Source organism: Taudactylus pleione, unplaced genomic scaffold, assembly GCF_031769625.1.
Source record: "Taudactylus pleione unplaced genomic scaffold, aTauple2 ptg000136l, whole genome shotgun sequence".
Lineage (NCBI taxonomy): Eukaryota > Metazoa > Chordata > Amphibia > Anura > Myobatrachidae > Taudactylus > Taudactylus pleione.
This window is the reverse complement of record NW_028284538.1, coordinates 2,895,681-2,907,769: the sequence shown is the minus strand read 5'-3', so window position 1 is coordinate 2,907,769 and position 12,089 is coordinate 2,895,681. Positions and strand designations below refer to the sequence as shown.

General features: G+C 43.0%; 1 protein-coding gene across 1 annotated transcript; it reads right to left on the bottom strand.

Moving 5' to 3' along the window:
• Positions 1-1,214: 1,214 nt before the first annotated feature.
• On the bottom strand, positions 1,215-12,046 carry MED19 (mediator complex subunit 19). Its single transcript, XM_088473559.1, has 6 exons — positions 11,708-12,046; positions 7,901-8,023; positions 4,840-4,973; positions 3,307-3,400; positions 3,123-3,223; positions 1,215-1,356 (listed from the first exon to the last, which is right to left on the bottom strand). The coding sequence occupies exons 1-6, from the start codon at positions 11,967-11,969 to the stop codon at positions 1,300-1,302; spliced, it is 771 nt and encodes a 256-aa protein (XP_088329685.1). The 5' UTR covers positions 11,970-12,046; the 3' UTR covers positions 1,215-1,299.
• Positions 12,047-12,089: the final 43 nt, after the last annotated feature.

Sequence of the window (12,089 nt, the reverse complement as noted above, 5' to 3'; positions counted from 1 at the left end):
ATTGTGGTGGTGAATAGAGGCCAAAATATGAAAATTCTGTCAATGTCCCAATATTTATGCACCTGTGTTTGTATAATATATATTATATACACATATACATACACACACACACAGTGAATTGCAGCAACTTCGGTCTAAGGGCCTGATTCAGAGATGTACGCTAATGCAGTCGCTGTTGTACGCAGCAACTAGGAGAGAATATTCAAAGGTCGCAGACATATGCGAGAAGCCTACTAGCAGCTTTGCAAATCCAAGTGACTGCGTGCAAAGAAGCAGCATCTTTGCCGCCACTGCCCCGTTACCTTCCCCAAACAATGCCCGACAGTCAATCACCCTGCATTAAAACAGTCGCTGCGAGAGACTATGGTAACGGATTTACGCATGTGCAGATTACCACTCAACTGCGTAAACTTCAGATTAGCATACATCTCTGAATCAGGCCTAAATTGCAGCATGCACTGGCACCCTGTCTATTGTCTAGCTCAGTGGTTACCAAATTCGGTCCTCAAGGCACTCAAAGCCCAGGTTTTAAGGATATCAGCACAGATAAAACAAACGGAAGTACCAATTAAGTTGCTTGTGCTTAAGCATGGATATCCACAAAACCTGAATGATTAGGGTGCCTAGGGAACCAGTGGCCTAGCCTATACATAGATCATACAAAGTACTCATTGTTGGAAGCAGTGCAGAATGTCTCTGACCCCTGAGAACGAGGGATACAAGGCACAAATAACAAAACTGCTACAGGTTGAGAACTGTAAAAAAGAAATTTTGTGCAAAGTATTATCTAGCTATAAGAGCCATCAACTCTATGCTTTTACATGTTATATTTAATAACATATTTGGCAATCTAGTTATTTTACCTTGGTTATTTTTAGTGTTTGGTCCATCTCCCAGTATATTTGGTTAAAAAATATATTACATCTTTTTCAAATAATTGTTATATATTGTCTAATTATAATGGTGTATGGCAAGGTCTGTAAATAGCTGAGGTGTCATGGCCAATTCTGCACAATCAGTTGGCCAGACTGCACCAATGTACCACCCATGATCTAATTCTCATATCATATACCACAAGTAACCCAAAGCGTACAGTACAGAGCTGCCTGTCAAAATATAAAGGGTACAAGAGAAAACCTGGGAAAGAATTCTACTCTGTTATAAAGTGCATCTCACATCATACAAAGGGAGAAGAACATCCATACACAACCACATTGAAGAGGAAGGGGGGAGCTTTATTAAAAAGAACTAACTCTATAAAAAGTAACAGAAGACATATGTACAAATATGGGGGAGCTCTTAGCGCAATCCACTCTGTGAGCTTCCTGCTCCTGGGTGCTCAGGGCTGTGGCGATTCTGCAAGAGAAATAGGCAGAGAAACCCAATCAGTAGTGTCACACCTAGTCTATCATTTACCAATCAGAATATACAGTATGTGCAAAGCCCCGCGGTGCACATGTAATATAGCTGCCCTGTCCTAACAGGATTTAGCCCCACAGGAAAAAAAATCTGACTCCCAAACATAAAAATATATGTATAATACTGGTATACAGTTATGTATAAATGACCGGTTATTCTATAGTGCAGTGTGTGGCTGTGCCAATGTCACATACCCCAATACTACCGAGTAGCTGTGGGAGATTTCATAACCAAATGTTACCAGCCACCTTATTCCTTAGTGCCAAAGATGTGCGCAGATTAGTGCAGCGAGGCCAAGGCAGTAATGGGCAGCTTCCTGTGCACCAGGTATATTGGCACTACCCAAGCCTGTGCACCAAGTGCTCACAATGGGTCTTATTCAAAGGTGGAGGCAGATGCACCCGCAGCTGCATCTATTGGCGGTTGCCCGCCTGCAACTTTATGCAGCTGCCGCTACAAAGTATTTCTATTTGTATTCATCCATGCGTCCCAATGTGCCAGGACTGAGACAGCCACTTTCAGCATCCGTAGTCACTGTAATACAGATTGGTGCGTCTTTGGGTGTATGCAGCCATTTTCACCAACACAACGGCGTCGCGCCCACATAGACAGACCATCTCCGTGCATGCGCAGAGACACCTCCCCGTCATCGCCCAGGAACACTTATTACATTTTCAATACAGTTCTCAGGTGTCTGAAATCGCAACTGCGACTCTTGTATGGACGCAATCAGGACACATAGATTAAAAGTTAGATGTATAAACCTTTGTACTTAGACTTATTTTTGGTATTAAAAAAAATACATAAAATGTTTTTTTTAAACTTAAAGCCGCATGTCTTTCTATGCTTTATTTCCATTTAAATTCCTTTATTTTTCTTCCCTTTAGGGACCCGAGTACATTGACAAAGACCTAGAATACGTACAAGTAGTGTGTGTGTGTGTGTGTGTGTCTTATAGTCATAGGCATTTGCACAAAGTGTAGTCTGATGCAAGTGCACCCAGATGACGATGGCAATCACAGTATACGTACAGCTTTGCATACAGCAAATATACACATTTCTCCCTAATTTTAGTCTTTTTAAAGACACTTCTATTCCCCTCAAGAACACAACTAAATATAACATTTAAACTTTCAGCTCTAAAATTGGGAAACATTTTATTTAACTCCATCATTATAATATTTTAGCATCTCTAATGAGATCCTCACATAAGGATTCACAGATCATATCCAGTATCATTTGTATCTGAGGATATTAGATTCAATCCAAGAATTTTGCCTATAGAAGGTCACTGCCTTACACAACTTCCAAAAACCCTTAAATCAGTACAGATACATTACCCCCTTTATTTAGTGTAACGGACATGTCTAACTCCCGACCGCTGTTCCTCTACCCAGAGCATCGCCAGACTGCTCCTCCTGTACACTGAACAGCTCCTGACCGCCGCTGTTCCTCCTGTACACTGAACAGCTCCTGACCGCCGCTGTTCCTCCTTTATACTGTACAGCTCCTGACCGCCGCTGTTCCTCCTTTATACTGTACAGCTCCTGACCGCCGCTGTTCCTCCTGTACAGCTCCTGACCGCCGCTGTTCCTGTACACTGAACATCTCCTGACCACTGCTGTTCCTCCTATACACTGAATAGCTCCTGACCACTGCATAGCTCATGACCATTTCACATAAGGACCACATTGTGCCATCACCTTCTTTTTCTTTTTTTCCTTTTTCTTCCTTCTCTGTCTATCCGGGTCATCTTCTCTCTGTTTCTTCTTCTTTTTCCTGTGATCGGAATCTGAAGGGGTTTCTGGGACAGATAAAAGGATAGTTAGCCGGTAACACGTATACAATAGTCATGTGAGAGACGGGTGGTATGAACACTATACAGACCTGGGGGAGCCGGCTCTTGTGTTCTGCTCTGTTTGTGTTTTTTGTTCTTCTTCTTTGGAGGCTGTATGTGCATTAAACGACATTGTTCTGGGAGCTGGGAAATGGAAAATCCAGGAGTTAAAGTTATAAGCTCCCAACATTATAAAGATAACCTGAAAGCATTTCACCAAAAATCTAGCTTTACCATGCAAGTCATCCCCTATCAGAGGGTCTCACCAAGGTAGGATACGCTGAGATAAAGAGTGTATAATATTATATATATATATATATATATATATATATATATATATATATAGGATTTCCTTGCCACACTGAGGACTGCTCCGACACCTCTCTCTATTCCTGCTGACAGACCCATCATTTCACTTTAAGATAACATGAATTTCATGCATACTGTTGGAAGGGCTCCTCTCCATAACAAAGTTCAGTGCTGATAAATACAAGCCCTTGAACTCCAAGAAATCTATACATCCAGTCCAACTCTCCAAAAGCAACAGAGGATGCTACTTATAATAGTTTATGGATGAATGAAAAAAGAAACCTAAGCACAAGTGATGCTATAAAACAGCATCTGACACATTTGGGTCCAGATGATTCAATTATCCGCAGGTAGTGTCACAAGGTCTCTTCTCCTGGATAATTACATCAACTCGCGAGCAACAGTTAATACATATGTCTGCTTGCAGCAGTGACTGCCTCCTCTGGGCTGCTGGTGACCCTTTATAAGTGAACAGTTACCGGCACTTTACCCTAGTGAAAAGACTGTGCACTACATCCCAGGGGTAAGTAAATCTTCCCCTTAGACATGTAAAGGGGAACATCCACTAGCAGACTGTGAAACGACTGCAAGATTAAGACATTGTAATCGTGCAGTCGTTTCACAGTCTATGCTGTGTCTACACTGAATGTTCAGTGTAGGCTACTCAATCATCCCTGAACATGGTCTATCTGTCGTTATCGGCAGATTGACCAGCATGTTCGAGCGATGATTGGTGTCAAATATGACCAGCGGCAGCGCGCATCGCTGGTCATTTCTGACATTAATGTGCACGATTTGTGCCAGATTACTGAGCGATTACACTATTATGATGTCGTAATCGACCAGTAATGTCAAGTAGTGGATATGTGGCATCAGAGTTTCAGGAATGCGTTTGAAATGAAGGTGCCCAACATGATTATAGCCAGGGGTGGTTTGATTCTTATGACTAGATTTTCGGATGCACATTTGCATGATGGCTATAATTAAAAGGCAACAGACTGACAAACATGCCTACTGATCAATGACACACTGTTATACACCATCGAAAATCAAAGTCACATATCTCTTAACAATCCTAGGGACAGATTTACTAGGTAGCGGATTTTGTAAACTGACGCTTGTTGGTGGGTTTAAGCCAAGGTGAAAATTTAAAGCAGCATTAAGTGTAAAGTACGCCGGTCTTTAAACTTAACATTATGCCACTTTAAATGTTCCCCTCAAAGCTGCTGCTTTGTAAATATAGCACCTAGAGTCTAAACCCCAGAGGGTCTTACCGGGCCAGCATGTAGCCTGAATCCAGTTAGCAGTGCTCCAGTCAGAGGAGTGAAGGAGTTCCCACAGATTGGAGGCTTTTCAATGAGAGAGCGTAAACTGCTATTATCCTGGGAGCCGGGTGTATCAATCATCCCTAAATAGCACAATAATACATTAAAAGAGACAGACATTGTACTATTACATTCTTTGTAACAATAATTCATAATTTATTAAAATCATAAACACTTTTTGCAACACACAAAAGGATCTCGCTGTTTAGCCCAAGCACCAAGATCACCAGTCACTGCGAGCAGAGGCTTAACTCAGGAGATCAGAGGGGTGTAGAGTAGGTATTACCGCCGGCCGCACCCCAATCCCCCCTCTAAGTGCCTAATCCTAACCCCCACATTCCCCGCTGCCTGAACCCAAGTCTCCCGGGGGTGTCCGCGCCCCCCGTGGCTTACCTTCGTTCAGTATGCCGGGTGTCGGTCTTCCGGCGTATGGTTAATGACAGGCGTCGAGTTTTTGACGCCTGTCATTAGAACCACGCCGGGATTAGAGTCTGGAAGCCAGCAGTCGGCATTTAGACCATCGGCTTCCTGACTACATCCCGATAAGAGGTGGGAGAATTGTGGTCGGGTGGGGACCTCTTTAGAGAGAAATAAGCACTGCTCTTGGTTCAAGCCGGTCTATGGGGATTCTAGACTGGACTTTAGGTTGGAAGGGAGGGGTGAGTTGGTGTGGGGGTTTTTTAGCGGCAAACAACAACTCCTCTTGGTGAGAAATTACTATGCATCTAGCTTACAAGTAATCCCAGACCATACGTTTCCATGGAGCAACAGTTATAAGTGGCCCTTTAGTTGTCACTGCTATAAATGAGGGGCACTTACAGCATAAGTCACAATACCCTCCTTTATAAGTGGTTGAGAGCTGATTTATAAAGCTGCTGTGCTTTATACTCTCATTTATGAGGAGTAAGGATACAATTTAGTTATTGCTTCATGTTAGGCTACTCTCCCCAGGTAACTGGTGACCCTTATAGGGCTATTACACAATGTCATGCCACTCTTTTCATACAGCTGTTGAGGGTGTGATATAAGAGATTGACAGACAAAAGATCGACACACAAATGGTCGACACTATTTTAAGACTAATCCTAACGCAACCTCACCCATACCTAAATCTAACCCTCCGGAAGCCTGCCCCTAGTGCTTAGCCCTCCCCTCCAGCACCTAGCCCTAACCCTCCAGCAGCCTAGCCCTAACCTAGCCCTGGTGCCTAACCCTAAACATTTTTGAAAAAAAAAAAAAGTCAACCTTTTGGGTGTCAATCTTTTGACCAATTTGTGTCGATCTATACAATTTCGACCTTTTGTCTGTCGACCCTTCATCCGGATACCAACTGTTGAGTATGGACCTTATTTGGCTAGTCTGTTCTGTCACGCTATGCACTCCATTATTTTATTACAGATGAGTGCCGATAGTATTTAGCCATTACCATATGTTAAACACTTTGACATATATGATATTGAGCAGAGATTTTTTTTTTTTAGTGAACGTTATTTCTCATTTTACTACTGTGGAGTGCTATATTTCTCCATTGTTTATGCCACAAAACTCTTGCACCTTTTTATGGTTGAGTACAGACAGGTTAGGAGACTGTACTGTAGTACATGGTCATGGTACTCTAACATTTTTCTGTTGAGTAATCACTTTCTCCAGCTGTTACGTCATGTCACAATATTTACCCATTTTATTAAGTCTCTAGATCACATTAAGTTACTCTCACCACTTGTCAATATTGAGTACTGACATGTTTAGCCACAGAGTTAGGCAAGAGTACTTTCCCCATTTTATTAATGTTGAAGGCCTGAGGTATTTAACTTCTGTGTTTCTCTCAAGGTATTCTGCACTTTCCAGACACTGAGCAAAATAACCACACAGCGGTTCGGAACCAGATACGGGTCTCATGTGACTGGGTCCACGCCAGTTGGTAGGGTGACAAACAGATAGGGCGAGGCAAGACATAGAAGAGTCGCTTGTGTCTTCTATCACAGGGCTGATAATCACAGCTATGTCCCTTCAGTGGGGAGAGGCTCCCCCCTCCACGTATTCCTCCACACAGGTCTCTTTAGAGGATTCCGTCTTGGACCTTTGATCATTTTAGGAGAAAGGGGTGACTCAAGGGAACTCATTTATAATTACACTTAGGATTTAGAGCTTTCTAATTCACACTTTCAGGATGCCCTCTCGTGGCGGATGCCAGGGGCCCAGTCTTGGAGATAGGTGGCGAAACCTTTGTTTTCACAATCACAGCTGTCAGTTTACAGGGACAAGATTTGGTAATGTGGAACATTCGCTGCCAAGGACTTGGCCCCTAGATGTGGTATAACTGAATCTCTGTTTTTGAAGTCGTACCAGTGCTCATCGGTCTACTACTAGTCGAGTCCATCACTGAACAGATCCTCTCGTAAGCAGTTGGTTGAAGTCTTGGCCATGTTATACATACACCTGAGGGGGTTCAAGTATTCTTAAGTGATGACCGAAACTGCCAACATTTTCAGCCGTGCAAAACTGTATGACTTGGCACTATCTGTGGTCTTCATCCCAGGGATTTAATACTTTTTATTCAAGTTAACACAATTGTACAGATGCATATGAAGAGGACTTGAATGATAACCTTCCCATGGAAAGGAGTTGCCAGTTGCAGGTAGCATTAGTCACACACTGCCAGAGAGCATCTACTCAACAGAAATAGTTGCATTTCCAATTCAAAACAAGTGATGGTGAAGGAACAAATGCACACTGAGCATAAACAGGCATCAGTGTTGATGCTGTACCCATAGGGATTAATGAGGTACAAACTCACAAATAGAGTTTTCAGTTATAAAAGGAACATTTACTGTATATGGTATTACAAAGAAGATAGAAGAAATACAGGAGCTTCGCTGATATAGTCATTAATTATTCTCATACTCTCTTCCTCTACCCTCAAACAAATTAATGCTCCGAATTGCATCCGCTACTCTTTACCTGATGGTCCCCTACTCTCATCTGTTCCATACTATCACCCTGTGCTCACCTGGGAGGTCTGGGAGAAAGTTGCTGAGTTTTTCTTTGACTTTTTTGCCACAGAATTTACCAAAGGAATGTTCCAGATTATAATGCAGTATAAGATTGACGCTGCCTGTGAGGTCAGATAGTCCTGGAAATAGAAGGCAAATAAAAGGTCATTATTCTGTGTAGATTAAAAAAAAAAAAAAAAAAAAATATATATATATATATATATATATATATATATATATATATATTTTTTTTTTATAGGACACACACACACACACACACACACACACACACACAGTACCAGTCAAAAGTTTGGACACACCTTATTGTTCAATAGTTTTTGTTTTTTTTTTATTATTTTCAACATAGTAGATTAATACGAAATACATCTAAACTATGAAAGAACACATATGGAATTATGTTGTAAACAAAAAAAAGTGAGGAATCTAAAATATAAAACATTTTTGTTTAACAAAGTAGCCCCCTTTTGCTTTGATGACAGCTTTGCACACTCTCGGCAATCTCTCAATCAGCTACATGAGGTAGTCTCCTGGAATGGTTTTCCAACAGTCTTGAAGGAGTTCCCAGAGGTGCTGAGCACTTGTTGGCTGCTTTTCCTTCACTCTGCGGTCCAACTCATCCCAAACCAGCTCAATTGGGTTTAGGTCGGGTGATTGTGGAGGCCAGGTCATCTAATGCAGCACTCCACTTTCTTTCTCGGTCAGGTAGCCCTGGAGGTGTGTTTGGGGTCATTGTCTTGTTGAAAAACAAATGATGGTCCCAGTAAGCGCAAACCAGATGCGTTAAGTGTGCCTTGAATTTTGAATAAATCACCAACAGTGTCAACAGCAAAGCACCCCCACACCATCACACCTCCTCCTCCATGGTTCACAGTGGGAACCACACATGCAGAACCATCCACTCACCTTCTCTACGTCTCACAAATGCATGGCGGTTGGAACCAAAAACCTCAAATTTGGACTCATCAGACCAAAAGTACAGATTTCCACTGGTCTAATGTCCATTCCTTGTGTTTCTTGGCCCAAACAATTCTCTTCTTGTTGTTCATCCTCAATAATGGCTTCTTCGCAGCAATACGACCATGAAGGCCTGATTCACGCAGTCTCCTCTGAACAGTTGATGTTGAGATTTATCTGCTACTTGAACTCTGTGAAGACTTTATGTGGTCTCTAATCTGAGGTGCTGTTAAGAAGCGGTTTCTGAGGCTGGTAACTCTAATGAACTTATCCTCTGCAGCAGAGGTAACCTTTGGTCTTCCTTTCCTGGGACGGTCCTCATGAGAGCTAGTTTCATCATAGCATTTGATGGTTTTTGCAACTGCACTTGAGGATACATTCAAAGTTCTTGGAATTTTCTGTATCGAATGACCTTCATGTCTTGAAATAATGATGGACTGTCGTTTCTCTTTACTGAGTTGAGTGGTTGGTGCCATAATATGGATTACAACAGTAGTCAAATAGTGGTGACCATTGTGTACTAACCCTACCTCTGCACAACACAACTGATGGTCTCAAACAAATTAAGAAGGCAAGTAATTCCACAGACTGACTCTTGACAAGGCACAACTGTTAATTCAAAACCGTTCCAGGAGACTACCTCATGAAGCTGATTGAGAGAATGCCAAGAGTGTGCAAAGCTGTCATCCAAGCAAAAGGGGGCTAGTTTGAGGAATCTAAAACATATTTTGATTTAACACTTTTTTGTTTACAACATAATTCCATATGTGTTCTTTCATAGTTTTGATGTCTTCAGTATTAATCTACTATGTTGAAAATTTAAATAAAACAAAAACCATTGAATGAGAAGGTGTGTCCAAACGTTTGACTGGTACCGATAGAGATATATACATTTTTTTCCCTGTGCTTGAAGGACGCTGTTCCGAAATGCATCGTGCAGATGTCAAGCTTATCACTTGGGATTCATGAACCTACTCTTCTCAGCAAGGCTTAAAACTTGTGGTGTGTAAACTTAGACTGAAATTCCGGACTTTCTTTGGCTTATTGCGCCATCAGTTTGCACACACCACTTGCCTTCAAGGGTATGATATAGGAATTCCTAATCTTATGTGTTTTAACTATGCTTGTACTTGAATTTTACGGTTGTTTTATTCTGAACCTTCATTAAATTTATGATTTACATCAAATGTACTGCAGTCCTCCCAAATAATCTTGGGTTATTTATATTGAACCTCTTTTTGGTTATCAGTGCAGAATAAGGTGTACTACTGTTACTTGCCTTGCTGGCTTTTGTTTAACTGTCTTGAGTACCGCCCACAGGACTACATATAATGTATTCCGCTCTCCAGGGAGTGGGCACTGATGCACTGTTCACTCTTAAGCCTTGGAGTGCCATCTACATGGATTACCACACACACACACACACACACACACACACACACACACACGTTTAGAGGAAATGGTTACTCCAGTGTGCAATATTTTATCAAGGGTGCCAGGATATAGTAGATGCAATGTAAAGCTGCATAAACACGGGACAATTCGCTAGATGAGCAACATCGTCTAGTGTGTCCCCGGCAGGGGTGTACTCAGTGTCGTTAACGACACTGAGCACAAACACTGAACAACATCAAGAACGATATTGTTCAGTGCCGGGCTCCCTCCCTCATCCCCGAACATGCTTCAACCTGACAATATCGTCAGTTTGGACAGCAGGTTCGGGCGATGAACAACAAAGGCCAACGTTCATCGTATTGGGGAAGAAACTGAACGATATTAATATTGTTCCGTCGTTAAAAATAATGCTACGTGTGTACTCAGCTTAAGGGATGGAAAACAGCACTCCCAAGTTGTGATTCAAACATCAAAAATTTTATTTACAGCATTTTAAAATCTAAAGCGACGTTATCACAAAATATATACACACAAGGTCCTGCTCTCCTAATAAATGTGTATGTCGGTCCCGAGACCAACATTCAGCGCCCACATGGTATTTGTAAGCCCATTTATGTTATTCTTTGTCCTGATGAAAGTGCCGCAATATTAAACTTGGCACTGAAACGTTGACATACTGAGCCACTGTCTCTGCACCTTATTGAATGCTAGGAGTGCCGCACCACTTGGACATACATACTATATATTTAGTATCTGTCTATCTATACATACACTAGAAGTTATGGAGCTAGCATCTGCCAGGGCAACCTCAGTTGCCAGCCCCGTTTCACCCACCCCTTCTCAGACTGCTCTCTGCCCTGCCCCCCTCCTCCATTCCCAATGCTCTTCTTTCCCAAAGGCATATGTACATCACCCCTAATGTGCGCAGCACATGCAGTGGGAGATAGGGGCACACGCTGTGCACATTAGGGGTAACATGTACACAGAGTTGGCTGCAGGCAACAGAGGGCAAGGTGATGGCAGTCTCCACCGGCAGGTAAGTGTGGGCGGGCGCTGTCAGCTTTGACGGCGCCAACAGGGTGACTGCAGCACCCCAGGCGTTTGCTGGCCCCTAAAACCAGCACTGCATGTACATGCCACAATTAGGTTATCACACCATCAGGCTCCAATATTAGAAATATATATATATATATATATATATATATATATATATATATATATATATACACACATACATACACATACATACATACATACATACAATGCTTGGAGGATTAGCTATGTTAGTAAATTGCCTTTCGAGCAGATATGGCACAGACACTGAGACTGTGGAGGCAGCCATTTTTAAATATATTATGGGAATGCAGCTGTACATACATAAGGGGTTGGTTATACAGGTCACATCTCGGTGGGCACCATCAGCTGCACTACCAACTCCCACCCCCCTCACTCACCGGGCAGCTCCTTGAGCAAATAGAAGGGACCCCCCGGCGACCTTCTGACTGCATCTTCCCCAGCAGGCACCGCAGACAGCGACGGGGGTGGAGGCAGTGGGGGACCTGGCACGGAGGGGTTGGGAGCTCCGGAGACAGAGTGAGCCTTCCCTGCCCCGAACCCCACACCGCCGCCGGACACCACCGTGGGCAACCCCGGCCCAGACGACAGAGCCGCCGGCGGCTCTGAGGGAGCAAAAAGCCCCGAGAAACCCTCCATCATTCTGCAAGGTTGGCCGGCCAATCATAGGGGGCCTCTCTTCTGCGACTGACCAATGGGAACGCGTCGGCAGGTACCGCCTTCTGGCGTGTGACGGATTCTCGTTCTGCGTCGGGGTGGGCG

Bases quoted from the DNA above. Each gene is read 5' to 3' on its own strand.
- MED19 (XM_088473559.1), bottom strand. From the start codon at position 11,969: ATGATGGAGGGTTTCTCGGGGCTTTTTGCTCCCTCAGAGCCGCCGGCG. The intron at 8,024-11,707 runs GTGAGTGAGGGG...TTCTATTTCCAG, and splicing joins TTTGCTCAAGGAGCTGCCCG to GACTATCTGACCTCACAGGC. The intron at 1,357-3,122 runs GTGATGGCACAA...TTTCTCTTGCAG, and splicing joins AGGAAAAAAAGAAAAAGAAG to AATCGCCACAGCCCTGAGCA.